This window comes from Salmo trutta, chromosome 4 (genome assembly GCF_901001165.1).
Source record: "Salmo trutta chromosome 4, fSalTru1.1, whole genome shotgun sequence".
Classification (NCBI taxonomy): domain Eukaryota; kingdom Metazoa; phylum Chordata; class Actinopteri; order Salmoniformes; family Salmonidae; genus Salmo; species Salmo trutta.
Genome location: NC_042960.1, coordinates 27,412,115 through 27,432,787, shown reverse-complemented (window position 1 = coordinate 27,432,787; position 20,673 = coordinate 27,412,115). Strand labels below are relative to the sequence as shown.

General features: G+C 43.7%; 1 protein-coding gene across 3 annotated transcripts in view; it reads left to right on the top strand.

Moving 5' to 3' along the window:
- The window catches only part of dennd1b (DENN/MADD domain containing 1B), a 200,919-nt gene extending 182,253 nt beyond the window's left edge, over positions 1 to 18,666 (top strand). For all 3 annotated transcript variants that reach the window (XM_029750398.1, XM_029750399.1, XM_029750400.1), the window contains 3 exons: positions 12,741 to 12,814; positions 13,378 to 13,600; positions 13,770 to 18,666. In XM_029750398.1, coding sequence (XP_029606258.1) covers positions 12,741 to 12,814; positions 13,378 to 13,600; positions 13,770 to 14,693 — 1,221 coding nt within the window. In that variant the 3' untranslated portion in view covers positions 14,694 to 18,666. The remainder of the gene's footprint in view (positions 1 to 12,740; positions 12,815 to 13,377; positions 13,601 to 13,769) is intronic.
- Positions 18,667 to 20,673: the final 2,007 nt, after the last annotated feature.

Sequence of the window (20,673 nt, the reverse complement as noted above, 5' to 3'; positions counted from 1 at the left end):
GGTAGCATAGGCTGAGATGAACTCTGCCTTGTTGGCCGCAGACCGGCAGTTCCAGAGGCTGCCGGAGACCTGGAACTCCACGTGGGTCGTGCGCGCTGGGACCACCAGGTTAGAGTGGCAGCGGCCACGCGGTGTGAAGCGTTTGTATGGCCTGTGCAGAGGGGAGAGAACAGGGATAGACAGACACATAGTTGACAGGCTACAGAAGAGGCTACGCTAATGCAAAGGAGATTGGAATGACAAGTGGACTACACATCTCGAATGTTCAGAAAGTTAAGCTTACGTTGCAAAAATCTTATTGACTAAAATGACTAAAATGATACAGTACTGCTGGCTGGTGAAGTAGGCTAGCTAGCAGTGGCTGCGTTGTTGACTTTGTTTGAAAGTGTAGCTGGCTAGGTAACCTCGATAGTTTCAGTACTACACCTTATCATGATACAAAGGCAACTAATCAAGACGTTCCTTTGTAATGTATTTCGTTTCTACAATGCTGCTCGTCGGTAATAGTTGGCTAGGTTTGGAAAAATGGCGTCGCGGTGGACGAAAATTCCTGGCTAGCTAACCTCGATAATTACTCTAAACTACACAATTATCAAACTATGACAAAGACAACTATGTAGCTAGCTAACACTGCACTAGTCAAATCATTCCGTTGTAATGTATTAGTTTCTACAGTGCTGCTAGTCGGTAAAGGTTGGCTAGCTAGCAGTGGGTTTGATGATGACTAGGTGTGTTGACTAAGTCTGGAGAACGGCATCGCGTCGCGGCGCGGCTGGCTAGCTAACCTCGATAATTACTCTAAACTACACAATTATCTTAGATACAAAGACAGCAAAGACAACTATGTAGCTAGCTAACACTACACTAATCAAGTCGTTCCGTTGTAATGTAATAGTTTCTACAGTGCTGCTAGTCGGTAGAAGTTGGCTAGCTAGCAGTGTTGACTAAGTTAGGAGAACGCGTCGCGGAGGACGAAAATAGCTGGCTAGCTAACCTCGATAATTACTCTAAACTACACAATTATCTTTGATACAAAGATGGCTATGTAGCTAGCTAAAAAATATTGCTCAGATCAAACAAATCAAACCGTTGTAATGTAATGAAATGTAATATTACCTGCGGAGCGAAGCGAAGTGCGACTACTCGCTCCAAACCCGAAACTCTTGACATCAGCAAACCCCTAGCCCACATGACGCCATACACGTGGTTTGTGGTTGTGAGGCCGGTTGGATGTACTGCCATATTTTCTAAAACAACGTTGGTCCTGGGGACCCCAAGGGTAGAGAAATGGTAGAGAAATTAACATTAAATTATCTGGCAACAGCTCTGGTGGATATTCCTCCCTCAAAACTTGAGACATCTGTGGCATTGTGTTGTGTGACAAAACTGCACATTTTAGTGGCCTTTTATTGTCCCCAGCACAAAGTGCACCTGTGTAATGATCATGCTGTTTAATCAGCTTCTTGCTTTGCCACACCTGTCAGGTGGATGGATTATCTTGGCAAAGGAGAAATGCTCACCAACAGGGATGTAAACAAATGTGTGCACACCATTTGAGAGAAATACGCTTTTTGTGAGAATGGAACATTTCTGGGATATTTGGGGACCAACACTTCACATGTTGCATATATATCTTTGTTCAGTATCGCTCATTTTTTTTGTGAGCCTAACACTCATTTCTCTAGAGCGAAATCAAGACAACAACTATGTAGGACGCTGGGTTGATGGGAGTTGTTTTTATTAAGCAAATATTCAACTGAGTTCAGCGCAGAAACGTGGTAATTAAATAAAATGGCCATAATCCATTAGTCCTGTTCTTTCCGGCTCGGACAGAGATGGATACACTTATGCCTGCTACATTTGGTTAGATACACACAGACTGCATAGACCGCATGAGAGGAATGTACACGACACAAGACGATAGAGAGAGAGATAGACAGTTTGTGAAAGTACAAGTAAAAGACCTAGTAAAATGATTTTGTCAGTCTAGCTAAATAGTATGACTAAAGACAGTACAGTATGGGGAGCACAGAGATAAAGTGATCTGGCAGGCCGGATCTGCCTGAGCAGAGATGAGATGATGACTTTAAGGAATGAAAAATTATAAACTGAAATATGTGTACGCATTTTAGAGCTGACCCCATTTAGTCGATTGTTTGGTCGATAGGCTGTTGGTCAACCTGAAATGTCATTAATCGAGCAGTCACAAATATATATTTTTATTTCATGGTGCACAAGACACCAGTCTGATTCGCCCCTGTCTCAGTGGACTAAACCATTGCGGAGGCCACAGGGATGGCACAGTCCATCACTCTAAGATGTGATACTGAAATTGTATACGGTTATATTATGTAAAAAATAATGGTGCAACACTAATAAATCTAGTTTTATTTTAGGTAACACTTCAATTGACACCCAGTGTCATAACATGTTATGTCATAAGAGCTGACGTAACTTGTTATAATATGGTCATAACACTGTCATGACATATGCACTATTTTATGCGTTCTTTTATGGCTGTTTATGACGCCGACATAAGAGTGGAAAATCCCACAAAACCTACCACACAAGGCAAAATATTCCGTTACACCATAGCCTACGTGTCAACGGTATGTTTGTTATATAATGTTTTTGGAATTTGGCCATGTTAAATGATCATTATAATTGTGCACCCGTTGATGACAGACATTTACTTACCCCAATGCTCTGTTGCTGATGACTGGGATGAATGCAGGAGCAGATTTATGGACCAGGACAAGACACCCTCTTTTTGACTGATGACTGGCATAAGGCCATGTATGTGATAGGCCTATCTGGCTTATATGATTATGATGGTCATAATGCTTCTTGACTGTCAACGTGTATTTTCATAGTCCAAGTAAAGTTACACAGGATAGTTATAATGTTTCATTACAGTGTCATAAAGCACATTTTCTACTAGTTATTTAAAATATGATTTAAAAAAACTGTAAAGAATTCATTATAACAACAACAACAGGATTTGTTTATTTATTTTATTTAACCTTTATTTAACTAGGCAAGTCAGTTAAGAACAAATTCTTATTTACAATGATGGCCTACGCCAATTGTGCGCCACCCTATGGAACTCCCCATCACGGCCAGATGTGATACAGCCTGGAATCGAACCAGGGTCTATAGTGACGCCTCTAGCACTGAGATGCAGTGCCTTAGACCGCTGCACCACTCAGGAGCCCAAGAAACATACTTTTAAATGAAAGTTAACTTCTTGGCAGCAGAAAAACTACTTTGATTAAATGTTTTGACAGTCTTATGTAGGTGTCATAACCAGCCATAAAATAACGCAATATACATATGTTACAACAGGTGTAAATATATGGGTCAAGACAATATTATGACCATGTTATGACTAGTTGTCAGCTGTTATGACATATTATGACATGGTTATGATCGTGTTATGACACTTGGTGTTAAGTAAAGTGTATCACAGCACAGTTGAAAAATATATGGCAAATAGAAATCAAAACTGGGATGGTGTTCAGAGATGGATAGAGGGTTGGAGTGGAGCTGAAGGGTGGGACTAAAAACAAACCAAGGATAACTATAGTAAAATACACTGTGTCTGTAAAATGTATATAGTATGTATAATCTGGAAGTAGAAGCCTAAGTGTTGTTCGTTAGTTTACTCCAATTATGGGAGGGGTGGTAGGGTTATGGGACAATAATAAAGGAAAATTTGCTCGATATTTGGCAACATAACCATCAACCACTTAAACTAGTGCAACACTTCCACTGAGAGTTGGCACAAATACACATATATTAGTTCACACTCCCAAATATGCTAATGAGCCCCACTGGTACATTGCCCCCACCTACATTTGAAATCGCTGCAATGATTATATTTATATATTTCAAAATATTGGGTAGAAAAATGTACCCTTATACTAGATTATGTACCCTAAAAGGAACCAACCAGTACCATGTGAGTTCCTATGTGTACCTCTGGAGGTACCTTATGTTTACCTTTGACCTCTTTGTACCTCAGGGAACGGCACTGTATCCTAACCATACCCTAATTTTGAGAGTGTGGATATATGTTCTTGATAGTAAAGATGTACCTGGTGGCACTGCTGAGACGTTAATGCATTTCTGCCCAAAAGCTTGCAAGTTTAAATCCCCAAAGTAATTATTGCACACCTTATATCCAGTGTCCCTTAGCACTGCTATTTTTACATTGGTGTTGTCAGATAATCTGACAATTATCGACTTGGGCAACTTTTAGCAAAGTGCAGGAATGTTTTCTTGCATTAAATATGTGGCCAATCTCTCTCATGCCCACAGACCTGGTGGCGTAGCAGGAAATTCAGGTCATTAGCAACCAAGAGGTTGGAGGTTCAAATCCCAAGTGAGGTATAGTCTCAAGTAACCAGCGTTCAGCATCATACTGTCCTTTTACCTTACTTTCACTGCTACTAGTAGCCTGTAGGGTACCGTAAATTTATAGGAACTTTTTAACAGTGTAGCATTTCATGGCATAAAAGGAAACCATTGTGGAGAGGAAAAGAACAGGATGGTTCTTCACAACCCTCACAGCAGTAAAGAACCATTCCTGATATGCAAAACAATATATGGTTACACATATCACCCTCACCACTGACAAACAACTCCTCAATAACTTTTTGTTTGTTTGTGTGTGTGTGTGTGTGTGTGTGTGTGTGTGTGTGTGTGTGTGTGTGTGTGTGTGTGTGTGTGTGTGTGTGTGTGTGTGTGTGTGTGTGTGTGTGTGTGTGTGTGTGTGTGTGTATGGTGGTCCAGCAAGACTAGCTGGTCAAGCTGGTCTGAAAATCCACATCCACAACATTATCATGTTTCCCATGCATGCTCTATTGCAGTTTGATTTTTAGAATTTTGGGATCACACCTACAGACACAAACCAAGGGGAAAGACTGAGATTGTGACTCCCAAACGGTCGCCACGGCCATGGGTTTCTGTCCTGTAATGAAGGGTGTTATATCCTGTGTGCTTGATGAGGCTGATGAACACACACAAAAAATGTGATTGCTCAACCACTACCAGTTAGAGATTATTTACCGAGGTCTCTGCAACACACATGCACGCACGCCACTGAGCTCTGTTCATGTTCACAGTAACGGGACCCCAGGGACTCCTGGTGCAGAGACACACTGGATGGCATGTCCCAGAGCACTGGTCTCTCGTGTGTGTGTGTGTGTGTGTGTGTGTGTGTGTGTGTGTGTGTGTGTGTGTGTGTGTGTGTGTGTGTGTGTGTGTTAGGCATCGCTTCCAGTTTAAGATACATTTCTCAATCAGACTTCTACCCAGACCAAGTCCTATACCCAAATCCTCATACCCTGTACCCCTCAATGGAGTCCCATTGGCCAAGACTTCCTCTCTGTTCCTGCGACCTGCATATGACCCAGCCCCATACCGGAGCCCTCTGCCCTGTACTCAACTCATATACCCCATTCTAACAATATACAGTACCTTTGCCTCAACCCCAAACTCTATCTGTTCTTGGTAATAAAGATAAATATGTACCTGGTAGCACTGCTGAAACATTAATGAACTTCTGCCAAAAAGCTTGCAATTTTAAATCCCCAAAGCATTTATGCACACTTTACATCAAGTGTCCTTGAGCACTGCTATCTAAGAATGAGCAGCTGATTTAAGAATGGCGCCGGAGGGAATAGCTGTGGTTTTACGGGCTCCTAACCAATTGTGCTATTCAGTGTTTTTTCGCATTGTTTGTAACTTATTTTGTACATATCTTGTTGCTACTATCTCTTATGACCGAAAAGACCTTCTGGATATCAGAACAGCGATTACTCACCTTTACTCACTTTCTTTAATGAGTTGGACGTGAAGGATATAATGTTGCTCCCAGACAAGGCCCAAATCCCTGTCATTCACATGAAGAAAATAAGGAAATTCAGGGAGCGGAGATCAGGGTGCCTTGTGAGAATTCGTCGGCGAGTGGGTAACCCGCCTCTACCATCTGTTCTATTAGCCAACGTGCAATCACTGGAGAATAACTGGATGAGCTCTGTTCGAGAATATCCTACCAACGGGACATTAAATACTGTAATATCTTATGTTTCACTGAGTTGTGGCTGAACGACAACACGGATAATATACAGTTGGCTGGGTTTTCCGTGCATCGGCCGGACAGAACAGCTACGTCCGGTAAGATGAGGGGTGGGTCTCTATTTGTCAATTACAGCTGATGCGCGATGTCTAATATTAAGGTTGTCTCGAAGTATTGCTCGCCTGAGGTAGTGTGGTCTACTGCTTATCATGAAATACTCTATCTACCAAGAGAGTTTCCATCTATATTTTTTGTAGCTGTCTATTTACCACCACAAATCGATGCTGGCAATAAGACTGCACTCAATGAGCTGTATAAGGCCATAAGCAAACAAGAAAATGCTAATCCAGAAGCGGCACTCCTAATGGCCGTGATCTTTAATGCAGGTATCCTCCTGATTCCTGCTTACAAGCAAAAACTAAAGCAGGAAGTACGAGTGACTCGCTCAATACGGAGGTGGTAAGATGACACGGATGCTACACTACAGGACTGTTTTGCTAACACAGACTGGAATATGTTCCGAGATTCTTCCGATGGCATTGAGGAGTACGACACATAGTCACCGGCTTCATCAATAAGTGCATCGACGACGTTGCCCCCACAGTAATTGTACGTACATATCCCAACCAGAAGCCATGAATTACATGCAACTGCCGCACCAAGCAAAAGGCTAGAGCTGCCGCTTTCAAGGAGCATGACACTAATCCGGACGCTTATACAAGAAATCCCGCTATGCCTTCAGACGAACCATCACACAGACAAAGCCTCAATACAGGACTAAGATTGAATCCTACTACACCGGCTCTGACGCTCGTCTATTACGGACTACAAAGGGAAACCCAGCCACAAGCTGCCCAGTGACGCGAGCCTACCAGATGGGCTAAATGTATTTTATGCTTGCTTCGAAGCAAGCAACTCTGAACCATGCATGAGAGCACCAGCTTTTCCGGATGACTGTGTGATCATGCTCTCCATAGTCGATGTGAGCAAGACCTTTAAACAGGTCAACATTCACAAGGCCGCGAGGGCAGATGGATTAACAGGACGTGTATTCAAAGCATGCGCAGACCAACTAGCAAGTGTCTACACTGACATTTCAACCTCTCCCTGACCGAGAGATTCTGTAATACCTACATGTTTCAAGCGGACCACCATAATCCCTGTGTCCAACAAAGTGAAGGTAACCTGCCTAAATGACTACCGCCCCGTAGCATTAACGTCGGTAACCATGAAGTGCTTTGAAAGGCTCACATCAACACCATCGTCCCCGAAACCCTAGACCCACTCCAATTTGCATACCGCCCCAACAGATCCACAGATGACGTAATTTAAATCGCACTCCACACTGCCCTTTCCCATCTGGACAAAAGGAACACCTATGTGAGAATGCTGTTCATTGACTACAGCTCAATGTTCAACACCATAGTGCCCACAAAGCTCATCACTAAGCTAAGGACCCTGGAACTAAACACCTCCCTCTGAAACTGGATCCTGGACTTCCTGACGTGCCGCCCCTAGGGGGTAAGGGTAGGCAACAACACATCTGCCACGCTCATCCTCAACACGGTGGCCCCTCAGGGCTGCGTGCTTAGTCCCCTCCTGTACTCCCTTGTCACCCACGACTGCGTGGCCAAGCTCGATGCCATCACCATCATTAAGTTTGCTGACGACACAACAGTGGTAGCCCTGAACACCGACAATAGGGAGGGGGTCAGAGACATGGCAGTGTGGTGCCAGGACAACAACCTCTCCCTCAACGCGAGCAAGACAAAGGAGCTGATCGTGGACTACATGATAAGAAGGGCCAAACACGCCCCCATTCACATCGACGGTGCTGTAGTGGAGCAGATCGAGAGTTTCACCAACAAACTATCAAGTCCAAACACACCAAGAAAGTTGTGAAGAGGGCACGACAATGCCTTTTCCCCCTCAGGAGACTGAAAAGATTTGGCATGGGTCCCCAGATCCTCAAAAGGTTCTACAGCTACAGCATCGAGAGCATCCTGACCGGTTGCATCACCGCCTGGTATGGCAACTGCTCGGCATCCGACCATAAGGCGCTACAGAGGGTAGTGCGTACAGCCCAGTACATCACTGGGGCCAAGCTTCCTGCCATCCAGGACCTATATACTAGGCGGTGTCAGAGGAAGGCCCAAAGAATTGTCAAACACTCCAGTCACCGAAGTCATAGACTGTTCTCTCTGCTACCGCACGGCAGCTTCTATCCCCAAACCGTAAGACTGCTGATCAATTAATTAAATGGACACCCGGACTAATTGCATTGACCACCCCCCTTTGTTTTTACACTGCTGCTACTCGTTGTTTATTATCTATGCATAGTCACTTTACACCTTCCTACATGTACAAATTACCTCGACTAACTTGTATCCCCGCACATTGACTCAGTACCGGCACCCCCTGTATATAGCCTCATTATTGTTACTTTTTTTTACTTTAGTTTATTTAGTAAATATTTTCTTAACTCTATTTTCTTAAAACTTCACTGTTTGTTAAGGGTTTGTAAGTAAGCATTTCACGGTAAGGCCTACACCTGTTGTATTCGGCGCATGTGACAAATATAATTTGACTTGATTTGATCTCTACTGTACCAGGCCCAATGTAGGCCAGGGCTACCTCTCTGCTCCTCTCCATTTCTGAATATTAAAGAGATATTACAAACCATTTATCTAGTGTATAATTCATACACCCTTTGCCCTACACACCAACACAAACCTCACTCACGTACACACAAACACACACTCAGCTCTCTGAGTGATATAGACATCTTAACTTCTCATATCTTTATCACCATGTAGGATTTAACAGCAATCTCTGTTTCTGTCCTTGAAATCAAAATAATGAATGATTTGGTTCATCTTTGGAGTTTATTCTAATATTAGATATTTTATATTAGCTCAGTGTAATTATGAAATGAACATTTTCCGGTTTTGTTTTATTGGCCAGTTCATTCAAGTGTCACTAAAAGAGCATGTCCATTAAAGTATGTGGGAGGTATTCCTTGATTTGCACACCGGGAATGTTCTCTTAGTGTGAAACACTAACAAACACCAACCTATTGTCTTGCTTCTCTATGTTTGGGAGTGATTGCTCACCTCGTGTGTGTTTGTGTGTGTGTTTTAGCGGATGCAACAGTACGTTAGCTGTGTGAGAGCGAGACGGTGGTATGCATAGTGACAGCAGGCTTGTGGCAGGGCTCAGCAGTGTGACGCTGACACTATTCTACCATAGACTGAATAAATGCTAGCATGGGGGGGTGGGGAGAGGGGGAGAGAGAGTGTTGGGGGGGGGGGGGTTGGCTAGTGTGGATGGTTTGTTTTTGTGCTTCTGTTCTAATGGGGAAAAACTGCACACATCTGCATGGTGATGATGTGGAGATTGGAGCCTGTCAGGTTGTGTGTGGGTGTGTGTGTGTAGGCAGTGTGTGTTTAGTTGGTTATTTGTAGTCTGGCCTGCGATTCTTGTCTGAAGCTAAACTGCCACCTCATGGTAGCTTTAAATTACTGCATACATCAACAGACACACTCCTTGATTTTATAAGATTGCTTATTTATTTATTTATTTATTTTTACAAAATGGTTAGAATCCTTTTAATTTAGCCCGTTTGTTAAAAGCGTGTGCTTTCAGAGGCAGCCAGTTGGACAGACAGGCAGGCAGTGTATCCTGCCTCAAACACTGTCTGTAGTTTTATGTCTAACAGAAAGACCGACTTGGCCATGGTTCTGGCTCCCTCTTTCACTCTCTCCCCCCTCTCTCTGTGTGTCTCTCCCCCCCTCTCTAGCTCCCACTCCCCCCTCTCTATCTCCCTCGCTCTCTCTATCCCTCCTCTTTCTCTCTCTCTCATTTCATTTTCCCCCCTCTCTCCGTGTGGTTTGTTTGGCATATCTCACATACCCTGCCAAGATGTGAGATCAGTGGCCACTCAGAAACACCATATGAAATGTATAATGCAAAGCTGGTACTTAAAGTCTCTAGCGCTCTGTCGTTGGCATGCTCGCTTAACATAACTGGTCATGCAGACGAGAGACTGAAAGAGGGAAAAAAAAGTTTTTCTTCAAATATTTCTACTGAAATGGACAGTGATTTACTATTTTCCCCTGGTAAGAAGGGGAGTGAAATATAGAGTTATTGTATGGCGTATGAAGGATTAATAGAGTCACTGCCATGAGCGCTCCTTTAAATAGATTTCATATCTTGGCTCATTCCGTTTGGAAAGCGAAAGCTTGACACTATACAATAGGTTAGAAGATGACTTGGCCATATTGAAACTCTCCTCACTTACAGCATGACTGGCTGGAATATACAGGTTTTTATTTCACCAGAATTGCCTCAATAAATTATTCTAGTAAAAAAAAATGTTTTACTCTAAATAATGATTTGTTGCCACAAAATGTGCAACTGCGGAGGTATTGACAATGACTAAAAATGCAGCCACTGTTAAAAATAACTCACCATTGTGTATATCACATTGATGATCAAAAAAGTATTCTAAAAAATGTTCACAGACAGTAAGACGGTCTATTGTTATGCCAGCAGAGGTTACTGTGCAGAGTACCTATTGAAACACATAAGTGTGTTTAGTGATTTTAGTGTGCTTTTAAACGAATTAGAGGCATTTTTCCCCCCTTCTGTCCTCCAAACTGATGGTTTTAGCCAGATTCCGTGAAATAGCCTGGGCCTTTTTCATTTTCATTATTAGACTTCATTTGCTGCCTCTTTTCCTGGTGTGGCACTCTCCCTCGCTTTCTCCTTCTTTCTCCCCTTCTCTTTCACTGCAGCAGACTCACTGCGAGAGAAAAATAACAGTCATCTGTCATATGAGAGAGATGAAGACAGAGAGAATGAGAGGCAGAGATGGAGGCTGAGGGAATGAGAGAGGGGGGGAGAGAAACGAGAAAGAGAGGGAGAGACGGGAGAGAATCACTTTTCCATTTTCACCTCTCAGTTTTATATCAGTCTGTCATGAGAAGTGAAGGGGACGTTGTTTCACCCAGACTTCCTCTAGCATGGTTGTCTCGTCTTTACGGTTTCATCTAATAACATGCCACTGTAATAATTACAACTCTGGATGACTTCCATGTTCATTCAGTATGTGTGTTTCATAAATGGGAAGTGTGTATGCATGTCTTTTTGTTTCCTGTATGCTTTGCCCTTCCAACAGTATGTAGGTGTAGGTTGTCTAGCATGGATATAATTATGACCATAGGAAAGGGCAGGCTGAGCTGGGTGTGGTTATGATGTGAGCTGAGCTCTATGGCCTGGGTATGGTTTGTTGTGTTTGAGGGTTCACCTTGTTTTAATAAACACCTAGACACACCGAGAGGCCCCGCTTCCCCAAACAGGCCTAAGTGCACAAATGAACAGGCTAAATAGCAGCAAGGACCATGACCCGTGTGTGTGTGTGTGTGTGTGTGCCCCAGCACCCACCCTCTTGCAGGTGCATCTCCGGTCTCCCTAACTGTCAAGCCAGCCTCAGCGTGAATGATTTGATATGTGTGTGTGTGCATATGAACGCCCGTACGCTTGTGTGTACATGGTATCACAGTGCTGATTTACGGCCCTGACACAGGAATCCATTAAAGTTTTTTCTTAGGAGATGGGAGGCCTGAGCCGCTCTGTAATGGTCTTTATTATTATAGCTCCCAGCTACCAGAGACAGAGAGCAGCCTGAGCCGGGCAATCAGCGCCGCACTACATGTGTTCCTGTTTAGCCCAATGGCAAAGACGACTAAGTGGCCGTTCCACACATTTCTCCTCCCTTAGCTTTTATGGCAAAGGCGGTGGTTAACCCTTTCTGTATGCATGCGCGCGTTTGTGTAAGGTGTGTGTGTGTACCCTAAATGAGCAGCGGCCAGCGACACGTTACATTCCGCCCGTCTTGCTGGTACTGTGTCAGCTAATCAAGACCGGGTTGGTGCAAGGCCCTAATGTTTCCCCCTTCTCCTCTGTCTCCAGGGGTTATGGGTCCCCCTTTTCCTCTTTCTCTCCCTCAATCATTTACATCTGACCTGTTCTCTCTCTCTCTCTCTCTCTCTCTCTCTCTCTCTCTCTCTCTCTCTCTTTGTGACGAGTCATGGTTGCCCTCTAGGGGATGGGAAAGTGACAGGCTTTTATAATGTGGCAAACCTGGTTTTATAGGCTGCTTTAGAGGCTGCCCTTGGTACAGGAAAGAAAGAGGGGTGAGAAGGTAAAGAGAGAGACTGAGATGGTTAGAGAGGACAAGGGAGGGAGAGAGAGAGAGAGAGGAGAACATTATACAGTGTGCACGAGATATACACAGTTGTGAATTAGATGGGCAGAGAGAGAGTTAAAGAGAGGTAGAGTGAGTAAAAGACTACACGTCTGTAGTGGATAAAGGTATTTTTAATAGCAGGCCTTGGGCTGAGCTGAGCTCTTAAAGGGAAGGAGAGAGGGAGGAGGAGGAGGGGGAGGCGTGTGCCTTAAAGGTTCTTTCTCCTTTAAGTCCCCAGACAGTTAAACCAGGCACTGGACTGGACTGGGGTGGGAATGACACCCTGTTGCCAACACAAACACAGCACACCAGCATCATAAAGAGTTATTTTTTTGTTGTCATGGTCAGATGTGATGGTCATTTGCCTTGAGTAACCTGTAGATCTCATTGTCTCTGTTTGTGTGTTAGCCTTATTATGCAAAGTCTTCCATGGGATGTCCTGACTTTGCCGTCGATGACGATGAACTGGACACTGCCAGCAAGTAAGAGTCTGATATAGGAATATGATAATACCAATAATCTCCCAGTATTGTTTGAATATGTATGATCAGTGACATTTCTTTATCTATCCTTTCAGGTGAGTCTCATTGAGACAGCTATCAATTTTACTAGTGAGCCCTAGCCCTGAGCAAACATCGCAATACAATAAAATTATTCAAGTTGATTCCATGGTAGTTTCCTCTTTCATGAAAGTTGTTTGTTCAGTCATTTGGAAAAAATAATCTCCCTGTCCTGTCCTTCATTAGTTACTATGGTATAGACAGGTTCCCCCTCATCCTCTTCATACTCATATCAATGCTGCCCTCCAGTGGTTTAGTCCTACTGTAAGGACCCCACAGTAGATTTATTGCATTGTGATTATAGCCTCTTGGACAGATCATTATTCATGAAATGATCATTGATTTGCTGAGTTTATTTGCTGGCTTATTAATACATTTATTTACAGAATTTGTTTGTTATTTTATTTTCTGTATTTCATGTATTCGTTGATTTGCCAAATTTATTTTGCTAATTTATTTTGCTAATTTAATTTGCTCGCCTTGAGGATCTCGTCAGAGGACAGTGGGGAGATGCCGTCCTACACTGAGGACAGTGACGACTCCTATTCGCTGGAGCTAGACACAGACTCCTCCCACACGGGCCAGATGAACCTATTAGAGGAGATCCTTGACTCTCTGAGCACCACCAGCACAGAGCATGGCAAACTCAGCGCTGCCAAGAGCCTGGACTTCTTCAGATCTATGGACGACATCGACTATAAGTCTCCGGTAAGAGAAACATCTGTAACATCTAAACCACACTCATATAACCCCAGATACATACAGTAAATATAATCTGAACGTCATGGACAATATCTTTGCATATGGACAATATTGACTGAGGCACCGGTCAAAGAAAACATCAAAATGTGTAAACCACTCTGTGTCTGTATTCTAGAACAAGTCCAACCCCCACAGTGAGAGTAATCTGCCCCAGATGTGTACCAGTGGCAGCAGGGTGGGTGGAGTAGGTGGGGGAGGGGGACAGGGAGGAAGCTGGCAGGACGACAGTGCCCTCCACGGGAAGCACCTGCCCCCCTCCCCTCGTAGACAGCCTAGCAAGAGCAGCCTCAAGAAGCCAAAGCAAAATCCCTTGACAGCCTCTCCACCGGCCACAGCTGCAGTCCCAGCCAAGGACAACAAGGTCCCCAATCTCCTGCCCAAGATCCAGGCCCCTCAGACCAAGACCCAGCCCCTTCATGCCAAGCCCCCGATCTGTCTCTCTCAGCCCCGTCCAGAGGAGCCTTCGCTCCCAACACCTACATCACCACACCTGGGAGACCAAAACCCCTCTTCCAGCCGCTCTCCTGCACCAATCCGTGCATCCACACACAATCCTCCACCGGCAACACACAACCCTCCACACACCTCAACGCTGACCCGTGTTAGAGCCTCCACAGACCCCCAGCCTGAGTCTGAGACCAAACCCCAGACCACATCCAGCATCCTGCAGGGGAATGTGCTATCCAAGGAGACGGTGAGGCAGGACCAGGCCCTCCAGAGGCAGGGCAGTCAGGACAAAGAGAGGCAGGGTGTGAAGGCCAGGCAGCCCTCTGTGCTGGTCCCCTGGGAGAGAGGGAGGCCAGAGGAGGGGGGACAGGGAGAGGACCAGGGCCTAGGGCTGGGGTTGGGGAAGGAACAGGGCAGGGTCTCTGGGGCAGAGGTCCAGGAGAAAGGCCTTCTAGAGGAAATAGAGTCTATGTGTCATCTCAGCTCAGCCTTCCAGACCAGCCTACAGCTGTCCCAGGTCCAGTGCCACACCAACAACACACATAATAATACCCACGCCAACAGCCACAGCAAAGCCAGCGACAAGTCCTGAGACGGCCAGGGACAGGGGAAGGGGTGCTTGAGGTAGAAGTTGCCCTTAAGAATCAGACTGCCCTCCCCAAAATTTGACCTTAACCACTGAGTGGAAAATGTTTACGAAAAGATCAGTGTGTTTTAAGAGAACAAATTCATTTTTCCTTCGATCTGAAAGTATTGTAAAGACACAAAGTAAACCCCAATGACCTTGGTAACTCTTCCACTGTACAGTTTCCTAACACAATGCCTTAAACCAGGGATGGGCAACCGCGGGTCGCCTTTTGTAGTTCTGAGGACCAATTTCACCAAAAATATACAACTTTTTTTTAGGAACTCAGTCGGGGTTTCAACTTACTGTTAAGAGTTAGAATAATAGGTGCAAGGTGCAATTTCGAAATTTGATTGTGCATCAGTAGTCACTCAATTAGCTCATGTCGGCTAAAATGTTTTATATTGTTAAGTTAGTCTCGTGGCCAGCTACCTAAACTTGTAGTAAGCATGGTCGAATTACTGACCGGGTTGGGGCCCACTGATCATCAGTTATCATATTAAAAGCTGTTAACATTTGCCTCCACCCTATGGCAAAATGTGTAGAATTGCAGCAAACTTGCTTTAAAATGGCAACATTTTCTCCACGCCCCATGGCAAAATGTGTAGAATTGCAGGAAATTAATTTTATAACTTCAAATTGGTGGGGGAGGGGGTATGGACCCACTAGCCACTGTAGCCCCTCATGATGAGTTTTTTTGTGGCTCCCACCCCTATCAAAGTTGCCCATCCCTGCCTAAAACGGAGGTGTGCTTTGCATTTGGTACTGCTCAGTCTTAAAATAATGTAACTGTTACTTTGGAAGCAGTTGATCTGCTTAGCTCTACTATCACATGAATGTGGAAAACAGACAGCTTTCTCACTGTGCTTAGATATATTAAAGATAGTTTAATATATGTTGCACTCAGAGAGAAGCTCTATTTAGTTTGATTTCAGAGGCTTATCTATTTAGAGATGTATTTTTCTCAAGTGTTTGTTTCTCAGGATACTCCTGTCTGTTAGGAAAGAAAGGCGAAAAGGACTTGTGTAAATACAGCGGATATGAATGAATAGACAAGCCCATCCATGGCACCTATCTCACCGTCTCTTTGTCGGTCTCTCTCTCTCTCCATCTCTCGCTTGCTGTCCCCATCTCGCCACTCCTTCCCACTTGTGCTCACTCTCCTCCATTCACCCTTCCATCCTCACCATCTCCCACAATCTCTGTCTATCCTCCTACCCTCACACACTCTCCTCCTTTCTCTGAGGATTTACCCCAGTGTTTTACCCAAAAGGCTCAGACTTTTCTGTTTCCATCTACGCGGGCTGGCACCCATGTCTCAATCGGCTATGGGTAGTTTTCAGCCTTCGTTTACATAACAATGGCTAACTGGGAACTTGGAGCACCTTGTCACAAAGCAACCGTCTTGATGATGCAGACGTTGTTGATTCTGCTACCCCCAAGTCTTTAGTGTCACACTCCTGATGGAAATGATATCACTAGAGCTTACATTAACAGAAAACACTGACGGCCCACTGGTATAGGGGTATGTCATTGGTAAAACCACCCATGAGTGCTTTAGGAGGAGTGTGATTTCACCACTTGAAATCTCTGCTATGTGCACACACCGAATGAAATGCTTTGTCCCATACTCTGATGCTACCACACTGTGTTTGACTGGAAGGCTTGAGATGATTGTAGAACAGTAATAAAGCGATACGGTTCTCCTCTGAGAATATGGACGGACGTCCAAAGAGATTTTACAAGAATCTCCCATGGAGAGAATGCAAGCCCTTTGGGTAATGTCCAGAGATGGTGGCCACTCACTATTGTACCACTTTAGTACATACAGACAAAATAAAGTATTTTCCAGTGCTTGTTTGTGGTTATGTTGATGATGAGTTTAGCCTGTTTAAGCTAGTGATTTATGTGGCATGCCGTTGAGTGTGACGGTTTAACGGTAGCTCTTTCCCTGTCCTGAGAGTTGGGCTGTGGTAACGATGAGATCCGTGGCTCTGGGAAGACCTCACTTCAGCTATTAATTTGGATTTGAAAGGGCCCATGTACAATTTATGTTCGCCTATTCTATGTTTCAATTTTGCTATTTATTTGGGCAGCTTTGAAGTTGGAGCACTGTCTATATACTATGCAAAACTTATTTCAAGTTTACAAATTCAGAATAGAATTTGAGGTTACCATTATAAAGATCAGGTAATTGATAATCATATTTGTGAGTCCATAGATCCTCTGTAATTTGGCCTTTTCTGAGTACCACTCAGCATGGTCAACACAAGTCATTAGGGAGAAATCTGAGTGGCTTTAAAGAGTCGTCCTCTCAACGTTTCAACTGATATAGTCTGTATATGCAAAAGAGACCGAGAACCACTGGTCCAGTCAGTGGGGAGGCACTGAGAATAAGCCACATCCTTAAAGATGGAATCCGAATTGGGGGGGGAAACAGCACCACTGGTTTCTGAACTGAGGAGCATCGCTCAGCATGGTAAAACAAATTGCAGTACATATTGTGCTCGTCTATGGCACGTGCAATGATGTCCGAGGAGAAAAAACTGTGTTTGCTGTTTACAGTAACTTATTTGTTGTTGAAATATCGCAAACGGACATGGTTGTTTCACCATTAAGGATTCCAGCTTTAAATGCTTGTTGGTCAGTTCTTTCACCTATGAGATCCACTAGAATAGACTTCATTTCTGTTTAAATCTTTCTGTTTCTGTTTTTACATTTTGTAATGAGGCTTACTGTATGTGTTCTTTTTTTCCCCATCTGTGCTGATATTTCAATGGTCTTTCAGACTGCACTCACTATGGAGAAGGATCTTGTTATGCTTTGTTGTAGGTAGTTATATTTTAAGATGAATTATAGATGAAAGATTGTATTTTTTGTGTTTTAAGTATATTTTACAAGGAGAATATATAACTGGTATAATAATATATTGTAAATGATTCATAGAACAAACAAGCTTTGAATGTTGTTATATCATTTTTGGGGGGGGGAAATATTTTGTATAATTATAAAATGTGTTAACTCAAACCATTTGCCATCCAGCCACTCACGTATCATGTTACAGCATTTAAATTCAGCAGATAGGTGACAGAAACTGCATACCTATGAATTGAACCTCCTTTTTTTCAGTTTGTGTTTTTCAGTAGAATATCCTATTTTTCCATTCCCCTGGTTCAAAATATCTGTATTGGCCATGTTCTGCTAATCTAATTTTGCTGTTGAATGTGTTTTAAAGTTAAGTCAGCTCAAATTTAAAAAGGTAGCGTCAGGTACGGTAGTGTTGTCCAATATCCACACTTTGTTCAGCCAACTTGAAATACTTTATTAGTTATTTCATCTACTATATGACTACTGTATTAACTGCGATGGATTGGGAGGTTTTTACTTGAGCAATGTCTTACTAACACTTGCAATAGTCAGCTAGGAATCCTTTGAGGCTGAGTATCTGTGTACTGAAAAGCTGGTATTTTTATGACGGAATGTCTGTTTACTGTCTCACAGCTTACTGACTGATGCAGAAGAAAATAGGATGAAAGCTAACCTCTTCTCTTCTCTTTTATAAATGCTACGATTGGCATTTCCCTTTTTCCTAATACTCATGTGATATGAAAAATCAAAACCACTGTCAGGAACTAACAGAGGCATATCACTTGTCTTTTTAACCTTTCATTCACTGCAGTGACAATACTGAGACTGTCGACACAGTTCATGTTCATTCATTCACCTTTTCCACTGGTCCCTAGACATAGTAGTGTAGTTATTTGAAGATGCTGTATGCAACCTACTGAAGTCTAGTGCGTGCACACTTAATTGCATGTTCTCAATGCCGAGAAAAACTGTTGTCTTAAATAACGTATAGGTCAATCTAATGTGCTATCGACGCAATGGTACAACTGTATGCACTGTGAACTTAAAAATAAATGATATTCATGTTAATGCAGCATTGTCCTTTTTTTTCTTTAATTCTATCTCTAAAATAAATGTTTAAAAACACATACAAAAGGGCAGTGCAATTATACCCTCCTTTAATTAATAAAGTAGATTCTTCACCTCAAAATCAGACATTTAGAAGCTGTGGACATGCATATAAACTACACAGTTGTGCCTCTTGTATGCTGGGAGTAGGAGGGATTCTCACATCAGGAGGTGTCAATCTGCTGACTTCTCTCTAATGCCCTCCTCTTCTCCTTGAGGTTCCTCAACAGGGTGCGCATCGCCATTGGCATCCCCACTATCGCAGTCACTACGGAATCTTCAGTGGCTGCGGTGGCCACAGTGCAGTGCTCCTTGGGCTCCAGCTGCAGGACACAATGGAGCTCCTAAAGCTTTGACTTCAAGGTGTGGTGGTCCGAGAACAATTTCCGGTGTTTGTCTATGAGAGAGCGGTGATAAGAGCAGAGCTTTCTGTGCTCCCTCTCCAGTGTGCTTTGGCACTATACTCTGGTGCCCAAGTACTCTGATGCTGCACTTTGAGTGTCTCCATAAAGGCCTTGATTTGATAGCTCAGGGTGAGACACGTTGATGTCTGTGTGGAGGAGGCATTCATGTGCAAAAGCTTCCTGACCATCACTTTGGTCTCCTTGGCCATCCGGTTAGAGTGGCTGCATTGAGCTACCAGGAGAGCACTCAGGTCACTGTCGGACTCTGTCCTTCTCCATGTACAGAACAAATGTCAAATAAAAATAAAAGACTTGTCACTTACCTCAGCCTGTTCCACCTACCTGGCTGTGGGAAGACAAGGCAACAGATGCAGCCTGACTCTGAATCTTCTCTGAGATCGAGGAGTAAGACCGAAGTCTTCTCCATAGGAATCCTGGGGCAGCAACATTACATGAAACAGAGGTATCTAGATTTAGTATGGTCCACTATATGAGCAGCAACTTTACCCACTACTGTACATCCAGATTAGATACCTATTTCAACCTCACCAGTTTGAGAAACAAATCACTCAGACTCAGAAAAGAGTCAGTGATGGCAATTATTATCTCCTACCTCAGCCTCTTCCTCTTTCCTGCTATGAGCAGAGGAAGCTGTCTTGCCAGTGGATCTCCTCAGAAACGGAGGAGTCGGACTGGATCTCCTCGGAAACGGTGGAGTCGGACTGGATCTCCTCGGCAATAGGGGCATCGGACTTACCCTCGATGTTCCCGGCAATCGAGGAGTCGCACTGGTCCTTTACCTCATCTCCAATGGACTCAAACTCCTCTCCCTCACAAAAGTCCTGGGGCAACAGCATCACATGAAACAGAGGTATGTAATGTTAGCACGGGGGCTCTAGACCACCTTTACCCACTACTGTAAATTCAGTAGATAAAACCTCCCCAGTTTAGTGTGGGATGACTGAATAGTCTTGTGAGTGTTGTCACTTCCCTTCGCCTGTTTCTCTTCTGCTCTCTGAATATAACCAGCGTGGGGACAGGATAGGAGCAGCAGAAGCAGGCTGGTCCACCACCACCTCCTTTAACTCCCCGAAATGGCATGGCTCTGGAATGGACATTTTGTAAGCACATTTACACACACTTATCCTATTCTATTTGTGGCCTCAGTTGAGAAAGCACTGAGTTGCATATTTGAACAGTCTGAAATGTCCTAAGCACTTTACCAAGGGAGAGATCATCCACCAGTGAGTAACAGGCCTTTGGATAATCTGGACAGGTTGAACTCCGTTGATAGCAACTCTAATATCAAGGTTCATAATCTGACAAGAGAAGGCAATTCAGTTGCATATTAGGAAAGTTAAAAAAACTCAAACACTTTACCTTCGTCAAGTGAGAGATCATCTAGCAGTGTGTAACAGGGTGGAGTTATTGTGGCCTGTGTATAATCTGAAACAGAATGAACTCAATTCATAAACTGACATACCTGTGCATCATCTAAGCATATATTTTTAGACAATATCTAATATTTCTACATTGTTTTTGAATGATACAAAATAATACCTGCCATT